The following is a 21,793-nucleotide window of genomic DNA, read 5'->3' as shown; positions in this document are numbered from 1 at the left end:
TTGGTGCACTACGCCTCATGTGTTGGGACAACCGCCTAAGAACTTAAGAGACTCCAGAGAGGCTAGCATAGAAAGGATCAGTGCTTCAAAGAACTTCAACTTCTTATTTTTGTCTCTTGTGTTTCAAAGGAGACTGATAGTGTGTTTGAATAATAAGAGACGCCCGCTTGCTGTGCTTCTGCTTAAGATTAGGGAGTGAGAACACATCTGCACCAGCGCTGTTTCGCATGTGCCCGTCAGGGCTCACATGGCTCATCCCACACCAGATGCAGTAGTGTGTGAGAAGTTTCTTTATCAATCTTTTCCTGCTGCACAGCAGCTCTCCAAACAGAGAAAGGTACCCAAATGAGCACTAGTTAGGGAGTTGCACACAGAGGACTTTCACTATGTATGTATAGGTTTTCTTAAACCTAAAGATATTGTGTCCTGGAATTAGGACAGTGTAGGGAGAACAGAAGCTTAATGATTAATTACAGAACAGCTACATCTTTAGGCGCTGAATGAAAACTAGGGGGAAGCAGAAGAGGACAGGGAGCAAGGTAAAACATTGCATGGATTGGCAGGCAAGCAGATAAAAGAAAAGCGGACGCAACAAATGTTCTTGATTCTGGGAAGATTCAGTATAGGGCAGATGTGGTGCATAAGGTGTGTGCAAGCTGACAGGAGGAGATAGAAGTTTCAATGTATTAAGACTTTGTGAAAGCTATAGGGTTTCTACAATGTGGATAACTAAGCCAATGCTACTGCTTCAGATGACTGGAGACTGACGATCGACAGAGGAGCTTTAACAAAAGAAAGGTAGCACAACATCAGGCAGACACCCTGCCTACACACAGCTATTGATCCAGGACTCTGACCATAAAACTTATAAGGCTCTATAATTGTCCATACTTCATAAAGGCACACTCTTTATAGGAGTATCCCTCTAATGCTGTATACAGTTTCTTCTTTGCTTCAGCTGCCTTGATTTTCCTATTTGACTGATATATTGAGGTAACTCAATAATACTTGTGCCCTTGCCTATGGCAAATAAGTGTCCATCTAGTCATACTGCGAAGTACCCTTTACAGCACTGTAACAGAGACTTAGCCTCCAGTTACTTCAGCCTAGACGTCAGGAGTTTTTGTTGGGTTTATTTTGCGTTATTTTTTATGTTCATAATCGTACCAAAATTAAACTAGTACAATAGCAATTTTAGGTACTGGAAGAGGGCAAATCGTTCTTCAGAGAGGAAAGTGGGTTGTGAAGGGGACCTATTGAATGCGAAAAAACAAGTTACTTACCTGTACACTATGTTTCTCCAGTATTGATATCTTTTATAGATTTACATGTTTGAATCTTCCCCGTGGTCATGGTGGGAGTCCCACGGTAACATAAGAAATAGCAGTTAAACAACATCACCATGGACCCCCATAGAACAGAAAACTCACTCAAGTAACTTTTCTGCCTCATTTTAAAACATCTAAACTTCAGCCAGTCACAACTTAGACCTCAGAGTTCCCTTCCTCACAGAGCCACCATACCTCAGATTTCGAGCACAAGTTGATAGGTATAGAAAAACTCTGAGGTAAAGGTGAGCCTAATCAGGGAGGAGGGAGGGTTGCATGTGAATCTATAAAAGATATCAATACTGGAGAACCACAGTATACGGGTAAGTAACTTGTTTTTTCACCAGCATTGAAACTTTTATAGATTCACATGCTTGAATCCGACTAGTAAGCAGTAAAAACACAATAAGAGAAAAAGAAAGGTGGTGGGCAGGCAAACCATGCCACCATAACGTGAACTTTTATCATCAGAAATCAAGAAGAAAATAATAAGAATACAAATTTACAAACAGCATGCAAAGAATATAGAAGGCTTAAAATCGCCTACCTTAGGCAAAGAGACGTCGGAGTGTAGCTTGTCCAACAGCGTTATCTGCCTTTTTCCAACCATCAAGGCAGTAATGCTTTGTGAATGTGTGAGCATTCGCCCACATTGCTGCCCTGCAAATGTCCGGGAGTGATGCTCCAACCAACAGGGCCGAGGAAGTCGCAAATTTCCTAGTAGAGTGAGCTTGTGCTTTCGCAAGAAGTGGATGGACAGCCTTTTCATGACAGAAGGAAATCGTGGAGGTGACACAACGAGCAACGCTGACTCGTGTCAAGGTTTGTCCCTTCCTGGGGGCTGAGAAAGATCAGTAGCTGAAAGGATTTACGGAAGGTCCCCGTTCTTTGCAGATAAAACTTTTAACAGCGTTTAATGTCCAGAGAATGCAATGGCCTTTCTGCTGCTGAGGATGGATTAGGTAAGAATGTTGGTTAAACAATCGGTTCATTGAGATGGTAAGTTGATGGCACCTTAGGTATAAAAAAAGGGTTAGTGCGTAGGATAACCCTGTCAGGCAAAAACTGCAGATACGGTTCTTTTATAGTGAGAGCTTGGATTTCACGGATAGGTTTGGCTGATGTAATGGCCAAGAGAAAAGCCTCTTTCCAGGAAAGGAACTTTAATTCGCATTAGTGTATTGGCTCAAATGGAGGATGCATGATTTGTGATAGAATGGGGTTTAATTGCCACAAAACTGTTGGAGGCATAACAGGCGGAAAACCTTTAAAACGTCCCTTCATAAATTCTTTGACGAGTCGGTTAGACCACACAAGTTTGATTTGAGTGTCTTCTATACCTAAAAATTTAAGCAGGGTGAACTCTTAAGGAAAAGTGGGAAAGTCCTTATTTTTGCTAAGTGCAAGAGTTAAGGCAGCAGCTGCTCCGGAGATGATGCGAACGGATGCAATGCTTGCGAGATACACCAAGCACAGAACCTCTTCCATTGAGCTGTGTAACATTTCAAGGTAGACGGAGCTCAAGACTTCTGTAGAATCTTGGTACACTCCTTGGAAAGCCTCATATCCCCAAATTCAGCGTGGTGAGGAGCCAAGCAGACAAATGAAGAGAGGGAATTTGTGGATGAACCACTTGGCCCTGACCCATGTAGGGAAGATCGTCCTTTGGAGGGAAGAGAATCGGAGCACACTCTAATGGGCGATGCAGTTCGGTGTACCAGAACTGTTTTGCCCAAACTGGAGCAATGAGAATGATCGGGCAAAGCTCTTGCTCCATTTTCTGAAGTATTCGCCGGGACACTCCTGTAGTATGCGAGCGCGGTACAAGTGGAAATAACATATTCAAGGAGTGAGTGGAAACGGGAGAAATGCGTAGGTGAACATCCCCGTCCAAGGAAACTGGAAGGCATCTCCCCCTGAATTTTGAGGAACATGTCTGCTTGCAAAAAGAAGACACTTTTTGTTGAAGAATGTAGCAAACAGATCTAATATTGGGTAACCACAGGAATGAAAAACCTCCTTCAAATTTTGGTCATTGAGTTCCCATTCATGGCACTGTTTGGAGGCCCTGCTGAGAGAGTCGGCCTTCTCTTGTGAATCCCTGGCACGTACTCTACTCACAAGGAGATGTGGATGACAAGTAGCCATTACTATTTCTGTTGAGCAAGAAGGGAAAGCTCTCAAGATCTCGTTTCGCCTTGCTTTCGGAGGTAAAACCTTGTTGTAGTGTTGTCTATCCTGACGAGCACTGACACACCTTTGATCAGAGGGAGAAAGGCCTTCAGAAGCACTGACGCACCTTTGATCCAAGACAGAAAGGCCTTCAGACCTAAAAACACTGCTTTGAGCTCCAGAATGTTTATATGTTACTCCGATTCCTGTTCGGACCACTTGCCTTGAACCAGTAATTCTTGAAGGTGAGCCCCCCAACCCTCCATCGATGTATCCGAGGTCAACACCAGTTGTGGTACAGAGTGAATGAAAGCGACCTTGCAACAGGTTGTCCTTGACCATCCACTAGGCCATAGCGGCCGTCATTGATGCTGAAATGCAAACCTTGTCCTTGAATGAGCCTTGAGACTGAACCCACTGCGCATTGAGCTGTTCCTGCAGCGGTCGCATGCAAAGTCGGCAATTGGGAATAAGTGGGATGCAAGAGGACGTCATCCCCAGCATGGACTTGTACTGCCTCACAGAAACTAACCTTTTTGTTGAAAGAAGCTTTGCCGTATCCATAATCCGCATTATTTTTTTATGGGTGGGAAAGGTCTTGCCCAGCCCTGTGTCGAGATGTGCACCCAGAAAGACCAACAATTTGGCCTAGATAATGGATGACTTTTTCAGATTTATTTAAGAAGTTTTATATAACGCTGGCCAGACAAGAGGGTATCGGAGCGCTATACAGCAGTCATGTTGCAAATAAACATAAAATACAGTAATAGTATAAGTATAAGTATTGATCATAAATGGAGAGTTCCAACGTGGTGAGTGACCTTGAGGCGCTGAGGCCCTGGAATGTCTTAGAAGAGAGTTGTTGTCGTGCTCAGAGCACCTCTTTCAGGGAGGTATGAACGAGAACATGGAGGTAGAATTCTTGAGGGCACAGAGTCGAAGTGGGGCGAAGTGCCTAATTCAGCGCTTTGGCGGCTCTTATTGGTTCGCTAGGAAACGATCGAGAAAAAGGGCTTTAAGCTGTGTTTTGAATTTTGTAAAGGAGGGGATAGTTCTGATGTGGGGGGGAATAGAGTTTCAGATTTTGGGCGCGTTACCAGCGAAGGACCGGGCCGCGGTTTTTTATTTGTGTGTTTTCAGTGGGATAAGTAGTAGAGAGTTCGAACTCCTGAGGTTCCTGATCTGACCGGCTTTTTTGAGTTTGGAAGCCAGATATTCCGGTTTGCCTGTGTGTAGGGCTTTGTGTGTAAGGCAGGCTGTTCTGAAGCTAGCAAGCCATTCCACTGGGAGCCATTTTAGTTCTTTAGAGTGGGCGAAATGTTATCAAATTTCTTGACTCCTGTGACCATTCTGGCTGCTGCATTGAGAGTTGTTTTGAGGGGGGCAAGGTGTGATTTTTCTATCCCTGAGAGGACTGCATTCCCATAGTCTAGTCTTGACAACACTACTGCTTGGGTGGCTTGTTTGAGGTCCTTGGATGGGATGAACGGTTTTATTTTGTTCAGTAGCTTCAGGTTGAGGAAGGTGCTCTTGGCTGAGTTCTTAATGTGTTTGGTCATGTCCAATTTCGGGTCTAGCGTGATACCTAGTGAGGTTCAAGTTGAGCGCATCAATAGCTTTTAGCCATTCCACAATTTGAGGGTTCTCTTCTTTGTTCGAGATGAGGAGTATTTCCGTTTTGTCCTGATTGAGTTTCAGGTGGTTAATTGACAGCCAGTGTTGGACTTCTCTTAGTGTGTTGTTGAGTCTTTTAATGTCATCAATGGAGGAGGCTTCCAGATAGGTCTGTATACAGATGGAAGGGAATGTTGTTTTTGGTTAGTAGGGTGGTGAGGGATTCCATGTAAATGTTGAAAAGTTGTGGGGAGAGCACTGAACCATGGGGGACTCCTCTGCTGCCTGGGTGTAGGTCCGACGCAAAACTTTTGATTTTAATTCTTTGGGTGCGGATGTGAAGGAAGGAGGAGAACCAGTGTAGGACCACCTCCTCGAGGCCGGCCCTTTCTTGAAGAACCTTAATGAGAAGTTTGTGATCGACCGCGTCGAAGGCTGCCGATAAGTCTAGTAGAATGAGGATGCAGCATTGGTCCTATCAAGTGATTTGTGGATATCATCAATGATGATGAGGATCGCGGTTTCGGTGCTGCAGCCTTTTGTGAAGCCTGATTGGTGGGAATCAAGAAGGTTGATGCTATCCATGTGTTGAGTTAGTTGTCGGAGCACGCATCTTTCCAGTATTTTGGATAGAAGAGGTAGGTTAAAGACCGGTCTAAAGTTGTTGAGGTTATTTATGTCAAGGCCTGGTTTTTTCAGCAGTGGTGTGACTTGTCCAACTTTGAGGCAATCTGGAACGACTCCAATTCTCAGGGAGCTGTTAATGATTCTGCACCAGAGCGGGGCTAGGGAGAGTTTCAGCTTTTTGGTCAATTGTGGAGGTAGAGGATCTAGGAAATGGGATGAGGGATTGGAGGTGGAGATCAGTTTGACTATCTCTGCTTCCTGAATGGGGTTGAAGGCTGTCCAGGGTTTAGTGGGGGGGCTTGGATGTGATGTCTTTAGACCCCGGTGTGATGCTCTTGATAGGACGGGTGATGTTGATGTCCAGCGAGAGCTCAATCTTGGTGGTCTTGTCATTAAAGAAGGAGGCAAAGTTGTCGCACATTTCTTTGGAAGCCTGCACTGAGGACGTAGCGGGCTTGGAGGTTTGTTGCCCAATGATGTTAAAAAGCTCCCTGGGTCTGTTTTTTGCGTTGTCTAGCGTGGTGCAAAAAAACAAGGTTTTTTTGTTCTTGATGTGTTTGTTGTACTTCCTGCGAGCTGCTCTGAGTTGGTCTCGTAGGATAACGCTAGGGTTGTTCCTCCAGCTTCTTTCTGTGGCTCTTAGTTGTCTCCTTTCTGAGTTGATGTTGGTGTTAAACCATGATCTGGAAGGAGTGTTCCTGTTTTTCTTTAATTTCAGGGGGGCTAGTTGATCAAGAGTGGCCGACATATTTGAGTTGTAGAGCGAGGTGAGTTCAGTTCTGGTGAGGTGATCATTGGCGCTGGGGAGGAGATGGTGGGCATGTCATTGTTGTGATGTCTGTTACTGATTGTGCTGTCCGTGCTGCCTCTGTTTGGAGTCAAGGACAAGGGGTGCGGTGGGTCATGGTGTGGGTTCGCCCTCCTGTTGCCTACGGGTGGGGTAGTGTAGTTAGTGGTCTTTGCTTGCAGGTCTGGGACATTCCTGGCTTGATGGTGGAGGTGATTTGGGTGGGACGGGTGAGGTTGACATTCGTCGGGGCATTGACGATCTTGATTAATGAGGGCAGAGGTGCGGGTGGTGACTCGCGGAGGGTGAGGTTGACGATCTGCGGAGAGTTGGAGTTCCTGATTCGTGGGGGCGGCGGAGCGGGTGGTGACTCGTGAAGGGAGGATAGTGGTTCTAGCAAAGGGCACAGGAATGGTTGTTCGACTCTCATGGTGAGACAGGCTGACCGGGGGTAGGTAGTGGGTATGAGAGGGTCGGAGCCTGTGTAAGTGTAAGATTGATGCGAAGACCTAGTGGCTGGAAGAGAACCCGACAGGCTTTCATTTAAATTTCTGCCACTTGAAAAGACTGAGCCTTTATGAGCAAATCATCCACCTATGGAACCTCCTGGAAACCTGAATGTCTTAAGAAGGCTGCTATCAGTGCCATGCACTTTGTGAACACCCTGGGAGTGGACGTTAAACCAAATGGAAGCACTTTGAATTGGTAATGGCGTCTTGCCACCTTGTACCTGAGGAATTTTTATGTGGAAGGTGAATCGGATTATGGAAATAGGTGTCAAGGAGATGGCAGAAAACCCCCTGAAGAGAGAGCATGCTGAAAGATTGACTCTTGATGAACTTGTTCAGCATTCTGTGGTCCATGACCTGCCTCCATTTCCCATTTTTCTTTTTGATGAGGAAGAAGTGGGAATCAAACCCCCGGTTTTGCTGGTTGAGGGGTACTTCCTCTATGGCCTGCTTGAGAAGAAGCAAATTAATTTTCTTCTTGAGATCTGGAAGGTGGTGGGGCAGAACTTTGTGCGGTGGAACATTTGGAGGGGCTGAATTAATTCTAGTGTGTGGCCATGTTGGATGATATCTAGAACCCATATGTCTGAAGAAATAAAGTACCATTTCTGAATGGATGCAGAGAAGACGTCATCGTGGTGTGGAACTATGGCAGCAGGGGCCTGATGAGCTTTATTGTTTCCTATTGGAGTCTTGGGACTTTCCAGCTGATTGCTGCCTCTTGAGTCCTGCCGGTCTTGAATAATTCTGAGCGGTGTTGGACTGGACGAACCGGTTGTATGGCTGGTAGGTACTGTGCGAATATGACTGGTACTGCTGCTGAAATTGTGGACAGGATAAGAACTGCCCCAACCTCTAGCCAGAAAGAACTGAAAGCGGCGCTGCTGGAGATTGGCTAAGGCTTGGACTGTATCCATATCCTCTTTAGTAGATTGTAGCTCCTCGTCTATGTGCTTACCAAACAAGCACTCCCAATCAAAAGGCATTTCTAAAACCTTGGCTTGGACCTCTGGACAAAAGGTTGTTGCTTTTAGACATCCCTGGCAACGCAGAACCACCACTCCTGCCATCTGTCAAAATGCTGTAGGTGAAACATCCATAGCTATCTCAATGAGCTCCAAAGACGCTCTTTCTCCCTCCAAAAGAATATCTTTTGCCTCTATTTTTATCCTCCGGGCGATAACCCAACAGAGTAGAGATGTTCGACCACATCTGCCGGTCATATCTCCCCAAAATGACCATGGCATTAGAGGCTCTAATTGAGGTAGCCGCCAGAGCTGAGAACCTCTTTTCAATATAGTCGAGGTGACGACCCTCCTTGTCCGGTGGGGCAGTGCAGGGAGATGCTGGATTCTTGGCTCTTCTCTGTGCTGCTTGCATGATCAAAGAGTCCAGCCGCGGGTGACCAAGGAGGCATGCAGGCGAATCAGCCAGAGCCTTGTATTTCTGTGCAGTTTTGGGATAACAGCTGGAACAGAGGCAGGTGCTTTCATTAGCTTTAGCCCTTCTTGCCATTGAAAGTTAACTATAGGAATTGCTCTCACTGAACGTTGAGTGCCTAGTTTAAAATCGTATAGAAAACACTGAGTCTGTTTAGTTGGCATTGGCAAATCAAAACATTTGGAGGCGCGCTCTAGTAGATCATGAAATCCCCCGATATCTGCCAGAGGGGAATCCGCAGCCCGAGGGTTAGGAGATAGTGGCATAGGGGCTATGAAGTCATCTCATTTTTCATTGGCAACTGTGTCTGTTTGTATCTCACCTTCTTCCATCTGAGCATCCCGAGTGTCCTCCGTGATGACTATAGGAGGAGGAAGGGTCTTCTCCCTTGTGGATTTGGGAGTACTTTGGGCTGGAACAATAATGGTTACCTCTTGGTGATGTAAAGGCTTCTGAAGAGCATTTGCATCCGGAAACCCCCTGTAATAAGCATGTGATGGAGATCAGACACCAGAGAAACTGGGACATTCATTAATGGTTCCATGAACTGATGACGCTCCTCCTCTCTGTCATCATAAGGATAGCGTTCCTGGAAAGAATCCTACTGCTGCATGACAAATGTGTCTCTTTCCGCAAAAAAAAATTCTCCTGACAGATAAGAAGATCGATCATTACCCTCAATGTCCTCATCATCAGAATCTTGGCACTTGACCCTTAACTGTGATGGACTATATGTAGGACCAAACATACCTTCATCCTCTGACTCTTGAAAGACCAGAAGGAAAGTAGGAGGTAAAGGGGATATTTTGGAGAAATCCGGAATTTGCCTGGAGCTGAAAGAGACCGATTTTTCACTCTGTCAACAGGCTCGACGAGGGTGCAGCCGCCGAAGCAATAGTCTGTGGTACCGTCGACAGTGCGCCTTTGTCTGTGGAGACGTCATTGCTGGAACCATCAACGAACCTGTGGTGAAATTCTCATCGACGGTGAAGGTCTTGTCAACGACACGTTGTTACCGTCGTCCAAGCTCCCGTCGCCGGCGTTGCTGTAATCGACGTCTTGACCGTCTTCGTCGACGAAGCCGGCAACGGTGTAGAAACCTCTGGTTTTCTTGAGGAGAGTGGAATCTTCGACGACGGTCGAGAAGATTGGTCTCTGAGAGGAGTAAGAAGCAGACGCAGGAGCAGAAGAGGGTTTTGAAGCCTCTGACTGAGGTTTCTTGTGGTGTTAAGGCTCAGATTAGTCCTGGGACTTAGATCTCTTAGACCCTCCATGATGTGAAGAGGGACTGCTCTCCTCTCTTTTCTTTGAGGAAGAATGGGCCTTTTCATCTTAAGCAGCCTTTCTCTTCTGTAGCCAAAGTAACAACCTATCCTCCCTATCTTTGAGGGTTTTGGCAGAAACAGTGCAGCAATACTTGCATTTCCTGGGTTTGTGGTCAGGGTAGAGGCAATATAGGCACTGTTTGTGGGGGTCTTCAGAGAATAACCTCTTGCAGGGCCTCAATGGACCTTTTTGAGGCTCTGGATTCTCAAAAGCAGCAAGGTTAAAAATATAAAGTCCAAGAAATACCATGAGAGTAGCTACAGATGAGACTGGAGGTCAAAAGCTGAGAAGAAAATACTTTAACTGAGCAGAGCTCAGGGAGACCCCCTATCACACGACGTGCGATAAGAAAGGTATGGTGGCTCTGTCGGGAATCGAACTCCATGGTCTCAGCGGTGATTGGCTGAAGTTTGGATGTTACAAAATGAGGCTGAAAAGTTACTTAAGTGAGTTTTCTGTTCTATGAAGGTCTACGGTGATGTTGTTTTGCTGCTATTTCTTATGTTACCGTGGGACTCCCATCATAACGACGGGGAAGATTCAAGCATGTGAACCTATAAAGATTCAATACTGGAGAAATATAAATCTTGGAGAGTCATTAAACTGGATGCCTTATACCCATAGAGATTGATCAAATATCAACCTAACAATGTTCCAGACATATGGTTCAGAATGTTGTAAGGACCAACAGAATATTCAAATTAAAGATAATGTCAGTGAGGAGTTAGTATGCATACTTCAAGAGCATTACTGAGTCTGTATACTTTGTTGATTTTGCTTGCCATATGATGGTTAGTGGTTTAAGGTCAGTCTATGAAATAATGTTTCTTGAGGCACTGACTGACTACTTTAGCACTTTAAAAGATTGAGAAGCCTTAAGGGAAGCAACTTATTGTCAACACTCCTTTATTGTTTTACTTTGGGAAGGTCCTTGAATGCTTGGGATTCTGAGATTGAATTTGAATCAGGACGGTGTGCTGTATTCAAAACTCCCTGTTTCATAAGTTCCTTGTAGTTGAGAAGACTTCCCTGCCTACAAGTCTTCTGTTGGCAGGATGAGCGCTAGTTACATGAACCATTATTATTTGGATTTTTGGTTAATGGCCGACATAATTTGTTTAATTTGCCTTCCATTTGGGTTATATTTTGTTGCAGATCTTCATTTTGTGGATTTGTGCATCTGCAATTGCTCTCCATTAATGGCGAATTGTACCCAAGCTCCAATGCTTCCCTGAGAATCTCACTGGAACAGAGACACCTAGACAGTCATGATGTTAAAACCCGTTCATGGTATTCCCATGCAATATCAATTGTTTTGATTTTGTCCAAGGATTTGCCAGCAACACAAATCATTAGAGACCTCTTTAAAAAACATACTAGCTCAAGTTGCAATATCAGTCTACCCTACTGCTTAGAAACCAGCTACCCCTCCAATAACATGCTGTCTGCATCTTTAGCTTTGACCCCGTATACTGATCCACAGCCTACTGGCTATGTTCAAGCTCCACAAAATGTTCAAGTGGCTACCCATCAGCATCAGGAATATGGTGACCCAGGCCCTCATCACCAGCCGACTGAACTAAGGCAACAACACTATATGCAGGCACCACCACCGAACTCCTGCAAAGAATCCAGACGATCTAGAATGCAGACCGCCAGACTGATCCTCAACCTGCCCAAGAGAACCCAGCACCTGAAAGACCTCCAGTGGCTCCCAGTCCAGAAGAGATGACATTTCAAGCTCTGGACCCACGTCCACAGAGCCCTCCATGACCAATGACCCACCTACATGAACCACCACCTGTACGTACATCGACCAACCAGGAACATCCGCTCCGCTCGCTTAGGTCCCTTGCATATGCCGCTGCCGAGTTAGAGGACGCTCCTTCTCCCATCTCGCAGTCAAAGCCTGGAACACCCTCCACCTCCATACCCTCGCTGACCCATTTCAGGGAGGAACTCAAAACCTGGCTCTTCGACTGAGACCCACGTCTGGATATGCTCTCAGGGGATAAGACGCGCTATGCAAGTACTACTTGATTGATTGATTCAAATACCGCACATACACATATTTAATTCCCTTATCGGTTGTCAACACAAGGTCCGAGCGCTTCAAAAATGAAAATAGTCATGAAACACTGCAGGAATAGAAGCAAAATAAGACCATGAAAGGCATGTATGCATTGTATGTATGTAGGCATTTTCTAGCTAATGCGCAATCCACAACTGTTTCCATGCATCATGTTTCTTGTATCATGCCAATGGTTAGTGTATATATATATATATATATATATATATATATATATATATATATATATATATATATATATATATATATATATATATATATATATATATATATTCATTAGCTGGAAAAATCACCCAGTTGATCATTGACTAGTGGATATTTTCATAGCCATTATTACAGAATTTACAGTTCATATTTGGGGGGGGGGGGGGGGGAAATCGGGCCTGCAGATCTTACCATGTAGGCTGCTGTGGCTAGTTCCAGCATTATGGCTTGTGCTCCGAGCTCAGTGATACTGACAAGACCTGAAATGATGGAGGTTTATGTTTTTTAAAGGATATATCTAAACACAAATCTACTCGTTACATCAAGGTATGCTGACCAACCTGCTAGAAAGCCTCCAATTTCAAAGGTCCACCACTCAATGCACAACATGAGCATGCTTGGAATAGCAAGTTGTATAAAGGAACCCCATTCTTGAAGACAATCAGTTGACCACCCTAAAGAAAGTGGAGTAGTTAGGTAATAGAACGGTGTAAAGTTGAAAATATTCTTGCTGATAATACAGTAGAGAGAGATCAAGGAGTAGAAAGAAAAATATTACTTTTAAGAATTTGTGGACTTTTCATTTTTCCATCAAAGTTGAGACTGCAATAAGATGTGTCTTTATCTACGTACATTACTTTAAATAAGATTCCGTTGAAAATATCAGTACATGCTGTTTTTTAGAACTAATCTATGTACCATGTTATTCCACCTACAGTAACAGAAAACAAAAACAAAATAAATTATATATATATATATATATATATATATATATATATATATATATATATATATATATATATATATATGGAATATGCTACTTACCAGTATGCATCTGTTCTTGGCATGTAGAGCTGCAGATCTATACACTGTGCATAGATCGCCATCTGGTGTTGGGCCCGGATGTTTGCAGTTTGTTTTTCCTCTTGGAAAGTCTTTGGAAGTCACGAGGTCGGGGACTCTTCCTTTGGTTCGTATTGCGCATGGGCTTCGGCTCCATCCTCAGATTGGTTTTCGCCTGCAGGGAAAGATGGAGCGTAGTAATAACAGAAAAGAAACCCATGTGTGTTGTATCTAAATAAGATAGACTAGGCTCGAAGGCGAAGGCGTGACCGAAGCCTTTTTGGGTATCGGTGTGGGAGGGGGTATAGTACTCACGACGCTCTGCGCCGGGGTGATGTCCTCCACATCGGAGTCGTCGGCCTCGGAAGCACTGACGAGGTCGTTGTCCTCTTCTTCGATGTTCTGCTGTCCCGGAGCTTCGACGTCGGCCCCGACGATGTCGACTGGAGCTAAGGTCGAGGAGTGCGCCATGTTGCGTCTGGCCCTTCGATCTCGCATAGTCTTTTTGGATCTAAAAGACTTGCAGGCGGGACAGTCTCGAGCCTCGTGTTCAGGGGAGAGGCAGAGGTTGCACACCTCATGAAGATCGGTGTGGGGGAATTTGGACCCACATCGAGGGCACTTCTTGAAGGGAGTTCTTTCCATCAGCCGAGACTGGAGCCGGGATAGGCCCGAAGGCCGCCGTCAACGACCGGAATCGAAGAAGTGTCGAAGAGAGGGTGATTAAGATGATTTGTTATCTGAAGGATCTCGATGAGCGAGGATTTTGCGTCGCTCGTTGAACTAGAAAAGTTCGGAACCGGAGCGCGAAGTATTACATCTGAGCCCGATGGCGGAAAAAAACAATCTGAGGATGGAGCCGAAGCCCATGCGCAATATGAACCAAAGGCGGAGTCATCGACCTCGTGACTTCCAAAGACTTTCCAAGAGGAAATACAAACCGCCATCTGGTGTTGGGCCCGGTTTTTTGTCAATCTATGCACAGTGTATAATCTGCAGCTCATATGCCTCGAACATATATACACACACACACACACACACACACATATATATACATACACACACATTGCATCGGTTTTTATTTATTTTGTGTCACCTTCATGCAATCAAACTAATTATTTTCGAAAGGAATATGCTACTTACCAGTATGCATCTGTTCTTGGCATGTAGAGCTGCAGATCTATACACTTTTGCATAGATCGCCATCTGGTGTTGGGCCCGGATGTTTGCAGTTTGTTTTTCTTCTTGGACAGTCTTTGGAAGTCACGAGTTCGGTGACTCCTCCTTCGGTCCGTACTGCGCATGGGCTTTGGCTCCATCCTCAGATTGTTTTTCGCCAGCAGGGAAAAGATGGAGCGTAGTGATAATAGTGAAGAAACCCATGTGTGTTGTATCTAAATAAGATAGCCTGGAACGGATACAGGAAGCCGGGTGGGCGTGTATAGATCTGCAGCTCTACATGCCAAGAACAGATGCATACTGGTAAGTAGCATATTCCGTTCGAGGCATATGAGCTGCAGATTATACACTTTTGCATAGATTATATAGCAGTACCCAACCTTAGCGGCGACCACCGGTATACGTTGCAGTGGTTTGAAATAGTGTCTTTAGTACAGCCTGGCCCACACTAGCTTGTTGTTTAGAGTGCACGTCTACACAGTAATGTTTTGTGAAGGTGTGCGGTGTTGACCATGTGGCTGCTTTGCAGATATCATCTAAGGGTATGTTCCCTAGAAAAGCCATAGAAGCCCCTATCTTTCTTGTAGAGTGGGCTTTAGGTGGAACAGATAATGTTCTTTTTGCTTTTTGCTAGCAAATTTGCATGCACTTTACAATCCACCTAGCTATCCCCGATTTAGAGATGGGGTTGCCTTTATGCGGTGGAGAGAAGGAGACCAACAACTGTTTAGTCTTTCTGAAAGATTGCGTTCTTTGTATGTAGTACAGTAAAGCCCCTTTAACATCGAGTGTATGTAGAGCCCTTTCCACAACAGATTGGGGTTGCGAGAAAAAAAACGGTAATTCCACAGATTGATTAAGATGGAAGGGGGAAATGACCTTGGGCAGAAATTTTGGATTTGTGCGAAGTATCACCTTGCTGTGATGTATCTGTAAAAAGGGTTCCTGTATAGTGAACGCTTGTATCTCACTAACCCTTCTAAGTCAAGTGATAGCTACGAGGAAAGCTGTTTTCCAAGTGAGGAACTGTAGCTCACATTTATGCATTGGTTCGAAAGGCGGACCCATTAGCCTTGTAAGAACGACATTTAGATTCCATACAGGGGAAGGTGGAGCCCTGGGTGGAATTACTCTTTTAAGACCTTCCATAAAGGCTTTAATAGCAAGCACTCTGAACAGTGATAAATGCTGTCTGTTTTGTAGATAAGCAGCAATTGCTGCTAGGTGTAAACGTATAGATGAATATGCCAGGTTACACCTTTGAAGATGGAGCAGATAGCATATGATGTGCTGTATGGATGCATCTAAGGGGTCAATTGTATTGTTACGGCAGTAAACGACAAATCTCTTCCACTTTGCGGCATAGCATGCTCGAGTGGTAGGACGTCTGGCTTCCCTGATAATGTTCATGCAATCAGGGGGAAGGTTAAGGTATCCAAATTCTAAGATTTCAGGAGCCAGATCGCTAGGTTAAGCTGAGCTGGGTCCGGGTGCCTGATTTCTCCATGGTTCTGGGTTAGGAGGCATGGGGACAGGTGCAGCTTTTGGTGTGGTACCACTGAGAGCTGTAGTAGTGTGGTGTACCACGGCTGCCTGGCCCATGTTGGAGCTACCAGAATGAGTGTGAGGGAGTGCTGTTGTAGCTTCCTTACCACTAATGGAATTAGCGGGAGAGGTGGAAAGGCGTATGCAAATTTGCCTGACCAGTTCATCCATATCGCATTGCCTTTGGACAATGGGTGTGGGTATCTGGCGGCGAAGCTTGGGCATTTTTTGTTTTCGTAGTTGGCTAAGAGGTCTATCTGAGGATGCCCCCATTTGTGGAAGAATGGGTGAAGAACTTGTGGATGCAGTTCCCATTCGTGCATTTGCTGCGTTTGTCTGCTGAGCAGATCTGCCATGGTGTTTTGTATGCCTGGGACGTGTTGTGCCAGGAGAAAGATTTTTTGTGGAATTGCCCATCTCCATATGCTCTGCGCTAAGCGGGAGAGCTGGGGAGAGTGTCCCCCCCCTGTTTTTGAATATAATACATTGCAGTCATATTGTCTGTGCGAATTAGGACTGCTTTGTCTGAAATTTGTTTCTGAAATGATTTCAGGGCTAGAAAGATCGTCAATAACTCCATATGGTTGATGTGGAGTAACCTCTGTTGTGGCGTCCATAGACCTTGCACTGTGAGGTGTAATAGATGCGCTCCCCAGCCGGAGAGCGATGCGTCCGTTGTTAGAATCACCTGAGGAACCGGGTCCAGGAAAGGTCGCCCTTTGGAAAGGTTTGTGGTATTCCACCACTGCAGAGATCGAGGAGTGCGGCCGTCCACCAACACCAGATCCGTCAGCTGACCCTGGGCCTGGTTCCACTGGCGTGCTAGGCACTCTTGGAGTGGACGCATGTGAAGTCTTGCATGTGGCACTATGAAAATGCAAGATGCCATCATCCCTATTAGTTTCATGAACACTCTTGCTGGGAGAGAGTGCTGAAGAAGGAACTTTTGGCGCAGGGCTTGCATGCTTGCGATCCTGGCTGAGTTGGGATAGGCTATAGCTTTTGAGGTGTCGATAGTGGCACCGAGGTATTGCTTTGTGTGAGACGGTATCAAGTGGGACTTTTGGTGATTCACCGTAAAGCCTAGCTGGTGAAGTAGTTGTATGGTAGTGTTTGTATTTTGTACACACTGGTGGTAGGTCGCGGCTTTTATGAGCCAGTCATCCAGGTAGGGGAAGACGTGAATGTTTTGTCTTCGGAGGTGTGCTGCCACTACTGCCAGGCATTTGGTAAACACCCGTGGTGCGGTTGTGACCCCGAAGGGGAGAACCTTGAACTGATAATGTTTGCCGTCCACCACAAATCGGAGGTACTTTCTGTGAGCAGGGTGTATTGGGATATGAAAGTATGCGTCTTTCAGGTCCAGTGTAGTGAGAAAGTCGCCCTGACGGAGGAGAGGGAGGACTTGCTGAAGAGTTACCATATGAAAATGGTCTGAATGGATGTATGCATTTAGAGGCCGGAGGTCTAGAATGGGCCGTAGGGTCTCGTCTTTCTTCGGTATGAGAAAGTACAGAGAGTAGACCCCTAGATTTTGCTGATCGACGGGTACCTGCTCTATTGCGTGTTTTTGCAGGAGGGAGAGAACCTCTTGTTTCAGAAGTGTGGTATGTTCTTGTGACATCGCACGGTGTCTGGGTGGAATATTTGGGGGGGTAGAGGTTAGTTCGAGACAGTATCCTGACCGAATAATTTGGGTTACCCATTTGTCTGATGTTATGGCCTGCCAGTTTTGAAGGAAGTGTTGCAGTCTGCCCCCGACCGGAGTGGAATGGTCTGGGGGGAGCGGGGGAAAGTCATTGTGTGGGCGGTGTGGCAGAACGGGCGGTGTTGGTTTTGCCCCTCCCTTTATTATTGTTTCCCCGATATCCACCTCTTTGGTAGCCCTTTGAGAAGGTATTTTGAGGAGGGGACTTGTAGGAAGTGGAGGCGTTATCGGAAGAGTAACCTCTGCCAGAGCCTCGAAAGGAGGAACGGCGAAAGGAGCGTCTAGGGGTTTGTGATTGCAGGGCTCCCATAGACTTCGCCGTATCTGTGTCCTTCTTCATCTTTTCCAGGGCTTCGTCTACTTTTGGGCCATATAAGTATTGTTGGTCAAAAGGGTGGTTTAAGATAGATGCTTGGACCTCTGGTTTAAAGCCTGAAATTCTGAGCCAGGCGTGACGGCGAAGGAGGACACTGGTGTTTATAGCCCTGGACGCCATGTCTGCTGCGTCAAGTGCACATTTAATAGAGGTGTTGGTAATAATCTTTCCCTCTTGTATGAGCTCATGAGCTTTATTCTTATATTTGTCTGGGAGATGCTGCATGAGAGCCTCCAGCTCATCATAGTGCGCTCTATCGTACCTTGCTAGGAGCGCCTGCATGTTGGGGATGCGCAACATATTGGCAGCTTGCGAGGCAGTGCGTTTGCCTGACGCATCTAAATGCTTGGACTCCTGATCAGGTGGTGGAGCCTCACCAGATGACAGAGTTGGAGCGCTTCCTAGCTGTGGAAACCACTAGTGAGTCTAGGGGCGCAGGTCCTTTAATATATACAGGATCCGTGGGGGCTGCCTTGTACTTCTTTTCTATTCTGGGGTTTAAGACCCTAGCTCTAACGGGGTCTTTGAAAACCTCTGTGGCATGCTTGGTCTCCCCTTTAAGCATGGGTAATATAGCGGTGGATTTTTCTGCTATGTCAAATGTGTCAAGTATGAAGTCTTCCTCAACTGGATCACTGTGTAATTCCACCCCATGGTAATGTGCCGCCCGTTGTAAGAGGTGGTGGAACCCCAGGGAGTCCTCTGGTGGAGACGGCCTGGATGGATAGAGATCATCCTGAGGCACATCTGGGACATCGGGATTGTGATAATCCTCCCATGGGTCAGGTGTTCCCGGAGGAGTGGGGTCCTGCGGGGCATCTGTGGGATCATAGAATGGATCTCCGTGGTCATCAGGGTCTGGAGACGGGGTTGGAGACCGATGAGGCAAGGGTGGAGAAGGTGGGGGCGGAGATGGAGGGGGTGGAGGAGGGGGAGGAAGAGGAGGAGGTGGAGGTGGTGGGGAGGGTACTCTGAACGGGGATGTGGCAGAGTCCTTCCGTTTTGGTGGTGGAGGAGGAGCTGGCTTGTCCAAAAGTCTTTTCTTGGAAGACAAAATTAAATGTCCAGTCCTGGGATCCTTAGTTAAAGTCTTTTGAAGAGGATCCGGTGTGAAAAGCTCCTCCGGCACCGATTCCTTCATCGGTGCCGATGTTTTCGGAACCGAAGGCTTCGTCGGTTTATCCGCGCCGTGCTTTCTCGGGGTGTCCGATTTTTTGGTTGACGCCGAGACAGGCTTCGACACGGAAGCGTCGGTGCCGAGGGATTTGTGTTTGGTCGGCACCGAGAGGCCAGGTTTCGACACCGATGGCTTCGGAACGGAACTAGTTTTCTTCGGCGCCGAAGAATGTTTGTCGGCGCCGCTAGGAGGCTGGCTCGAACCCGAGCCGCCAGGAGACTTGTGATGCTTTTTCACCGGGCCCGAAGGTGGGGTGATGGAAGCAGTATGCTTGGTTTTCCCTAGGCCCGGAGGCGAAGGGGTAACCGGAGTCTCTTTCGGTATGGGCGCGGGAGGGGGAGGGGGTAGAGTACTCACGACCCTCTGTGTCGGTGTGATCTCCTCCACGTCGGAGTCGTCGGCCTTCCTCCCGTTCGGTGTGCTGCTGTCCCGAAGATGTCAGGTGGAGCCGAGGTCGATGAGTGCGCCATGGTGCGTCGAGCTCGTCGATCCCGAATAGTCTTTTTCGATCGAAAAGACTTGCAGGAGGTGCAGTCTTGGGCCTCGTGTTCGGGAGAGAGGCAGAGGTTGCACCCCTGATGGAGGTCGGTGTGGGGAAATTTAGACCCACATTTTGGGCACTTCTTGAAGGGAGTCCTTTCCATCGGCCGAGACCGGAGTCGAGATAGGCCCGAAGGCCGCTGCCGATGTCTGGAATCGAAGAAGTGCCGAAGAGAGAGATGAAGAAGTCGATTCAGTCTAAAGAATCTCGATGGACGAGGATTTTTCGTCGAAGGTCGAACTGGAAAGGTTCGAAGCCGGAGCACGAAGTATTACATTCGAGCCCGATGGCGGAAAAAAACAATCTGAGGATCGAGCCGAAGCCCATGCGCAGTACGGACCGAAGGAGGAGTCACCGAACTCGTGACTTCCAAAGACTGTCCAAGAAGAAAAACAAACTGCAAACATCCGGGCCCAACACCAGATGGCGATCTATGCAAAAGTGTATAATCTGCAGCTCATATGCCTCGAACTTGTATGTTTACTCTATTCCAAACACCTGTCTGCTGTGGTTACTTTATTTTCAGGAACATATTCTTTGCAGAGTGTTTCAATTTCTTAGTAGCTGATTTTAGAACGGTTCTTTGAGAAGTTAACATATTTCACATTATTTCAAGGTGGTGGTATTACAATTCCATTCAAGGAAAATGACTGAAGAATAAACAATTCTACTATTTCTAAAGTCTATATGTTAAAGTGAAAACAACAGACCCGAACCTTCCTGTATTTCACATCTTACATCACCCCTCAAGGGGTTAATCTTTTATTTGTTAAAAGATGTTTGGAGATCATAGCAGAAGAGTGCTCTCAATTAAAATCTTCCAAGGGGATTTTAATCTGCTTTGTGGAGACTGACATCACTGCTCCGTCTCGCTGTTCCTTTTTTCTGTTCACGGATCAACTTTGCTCAACACCAATCCATGTGAAAGGCTCCATCATTGACATTTTAATTGTGAAAAAGATAAACTATGATTTAATCACCAGAATCGGTTGATTGGTCAGACCACTTTCTTGCTCCTTTTTCTCACATTTTCTCTAAAACCTCTACAATTCCATCACCATAAAAACCCAAAATAGACACCAGTCACAGACCACAAGGACATTAACATGTCAACCGTTAGTAAACAAAACTAAAGAGACATACCAGAAGAGCAAGAGGTTAACTTGCTGACATATTAATAAACTCTCTCACAGATCAATACACTAAGGTCACGACTGAGATCATAGGTTAAGTCACCTGGGCCAAAAATTATAAGACATAAGAAGTCTGCTAGTGATACTTAAAACAACAAAATGAAGAGAGAAAAAGTGTTTGTGCCATAGAATGTCCCTGGCACCAAATGCTGTTCTTGCGGAACCTTGAAATTATATGCAAAAAAACGCAAATAAATAAAACCAGATTTAAAATCCAGGTTGCATTTTTGTGGAGACAAACGGAGCAAAATTCGATTTTGTTAACAGACAAGTCCTCTCATCTATCTCAAAGTCAGCAAGACCAGGGGGTGTGGCCTGACCAAGAACCAAGATGGTGGCTTGATCCGGGAGCTCCCGAGCGGCAACGCTGAATTCACTGCATAACCACATCCAGTCTTGATGATTTGTGCTACGGATCGCTGCCGTGGCTGTCGGAGGCTCTGTCTCTTGTGAACGGCCCTTCAGCGGTAGCAGCCTGACACGGCACACAGAGGCCTGCAACGTCAGGGGTCGCGGGTGAGTGAGGGTGGGGCTGCTGTCAAGAGGTGAGGCTGTTGGGAAAAATCGAGGTGAGGCTTTGAGGCCTGTTGAAATGTGGCAGTGGACCTCCGAGTCTCTGGAAATTCCACCCCATGGCTGAAGAGGTGAGTTACATGCTTGATCCTGGGCCCCTAGATGCAGGGAACCCCCTCCCTCCAGTAATGCGTTCGATAACGATGCTACGGCCCTGCCTTTGACATGCCCCGTGGTGGTCTGTGCGAGTGGGGAGTAAGTTGAGGCGCTAAAGCATGGATGACCTTGGTGACGGACATGCCACGAGATACCACTGTTTCATACACCAATGTTTACTACTGGGGGAATAAGTAATAATGTGCCCTGAAGATTGTTTCAGCGCCACTGCGGCGCAGCTGACCTCAGTTTTGTGTGGGCGGAAAATAGTGGGCATGTACGACTCGGCGCTCGAGGCCCTTGCTGATCATTCCTTGCACTCCTTGACCTCGTCTATATCAAAAATGGGTCATGGGGACCTTAGACAAAGGCAGCTCACATTCAAGACCACCAAAACCCCCAGGCATGACGGCGGTGATGAGGCCGCTCATGGGGACACCCCGGGCCCTGCACATCTCCTGGGCAC

The 21,793-nt window shown here is 46.4% G+C and overlaps 1 protein-coding gene across 2 annotated transcripts in view; it reads right to left on the bottom strand.

The window, feature by feature from the left end:
* LOC146858426 (multidrug and toxin extrusion protein 2-like) overlaps nucleotides 1-21,793 on the bottom strand; it is a 722,400-nt gene that overhangs the window by 326,989 nt on the left and 373,618 nt on the right. For both annotated transcript variants that reach the window (XM_085649347.1, XM_085649348.1), the window contains 2 exons: nucleotides 12,438-12,551; nucleotides 12,289-12,356 (listed from right to left, as the gene is read on the bottom strand). In XM_085649347.1, the coding sequence (XP_085505473.1) occupies nucleotides 12,289-12,356; nucleotides 12,438-12,551 (182 nt within the window). The remainder of the gene's footprint in view (nucleotides 1-12,288; nucleotides 12,357-12,437; nucleotides 12,552-21,793) is intronic.

Source organism: Triturus cristatus, chromosome 3_2 (assembly GCF_964204655.1).
Source record: "Triturus cristatus chromosome 3_2, aTriCri1.1, whole genome shotgun sequence".
Classification (NCBI taxonomy): domain Eukaryota; kingdom Metazoa; phylum Chordata; class Amphibia; order Caudata; family Salamandridae; genus Triturus; species Triturus cristatus.
Note: the sequence above shows the minus strand (reverse complement) of the source record. Positions and strands in the feature narration are given on the sequence as shown.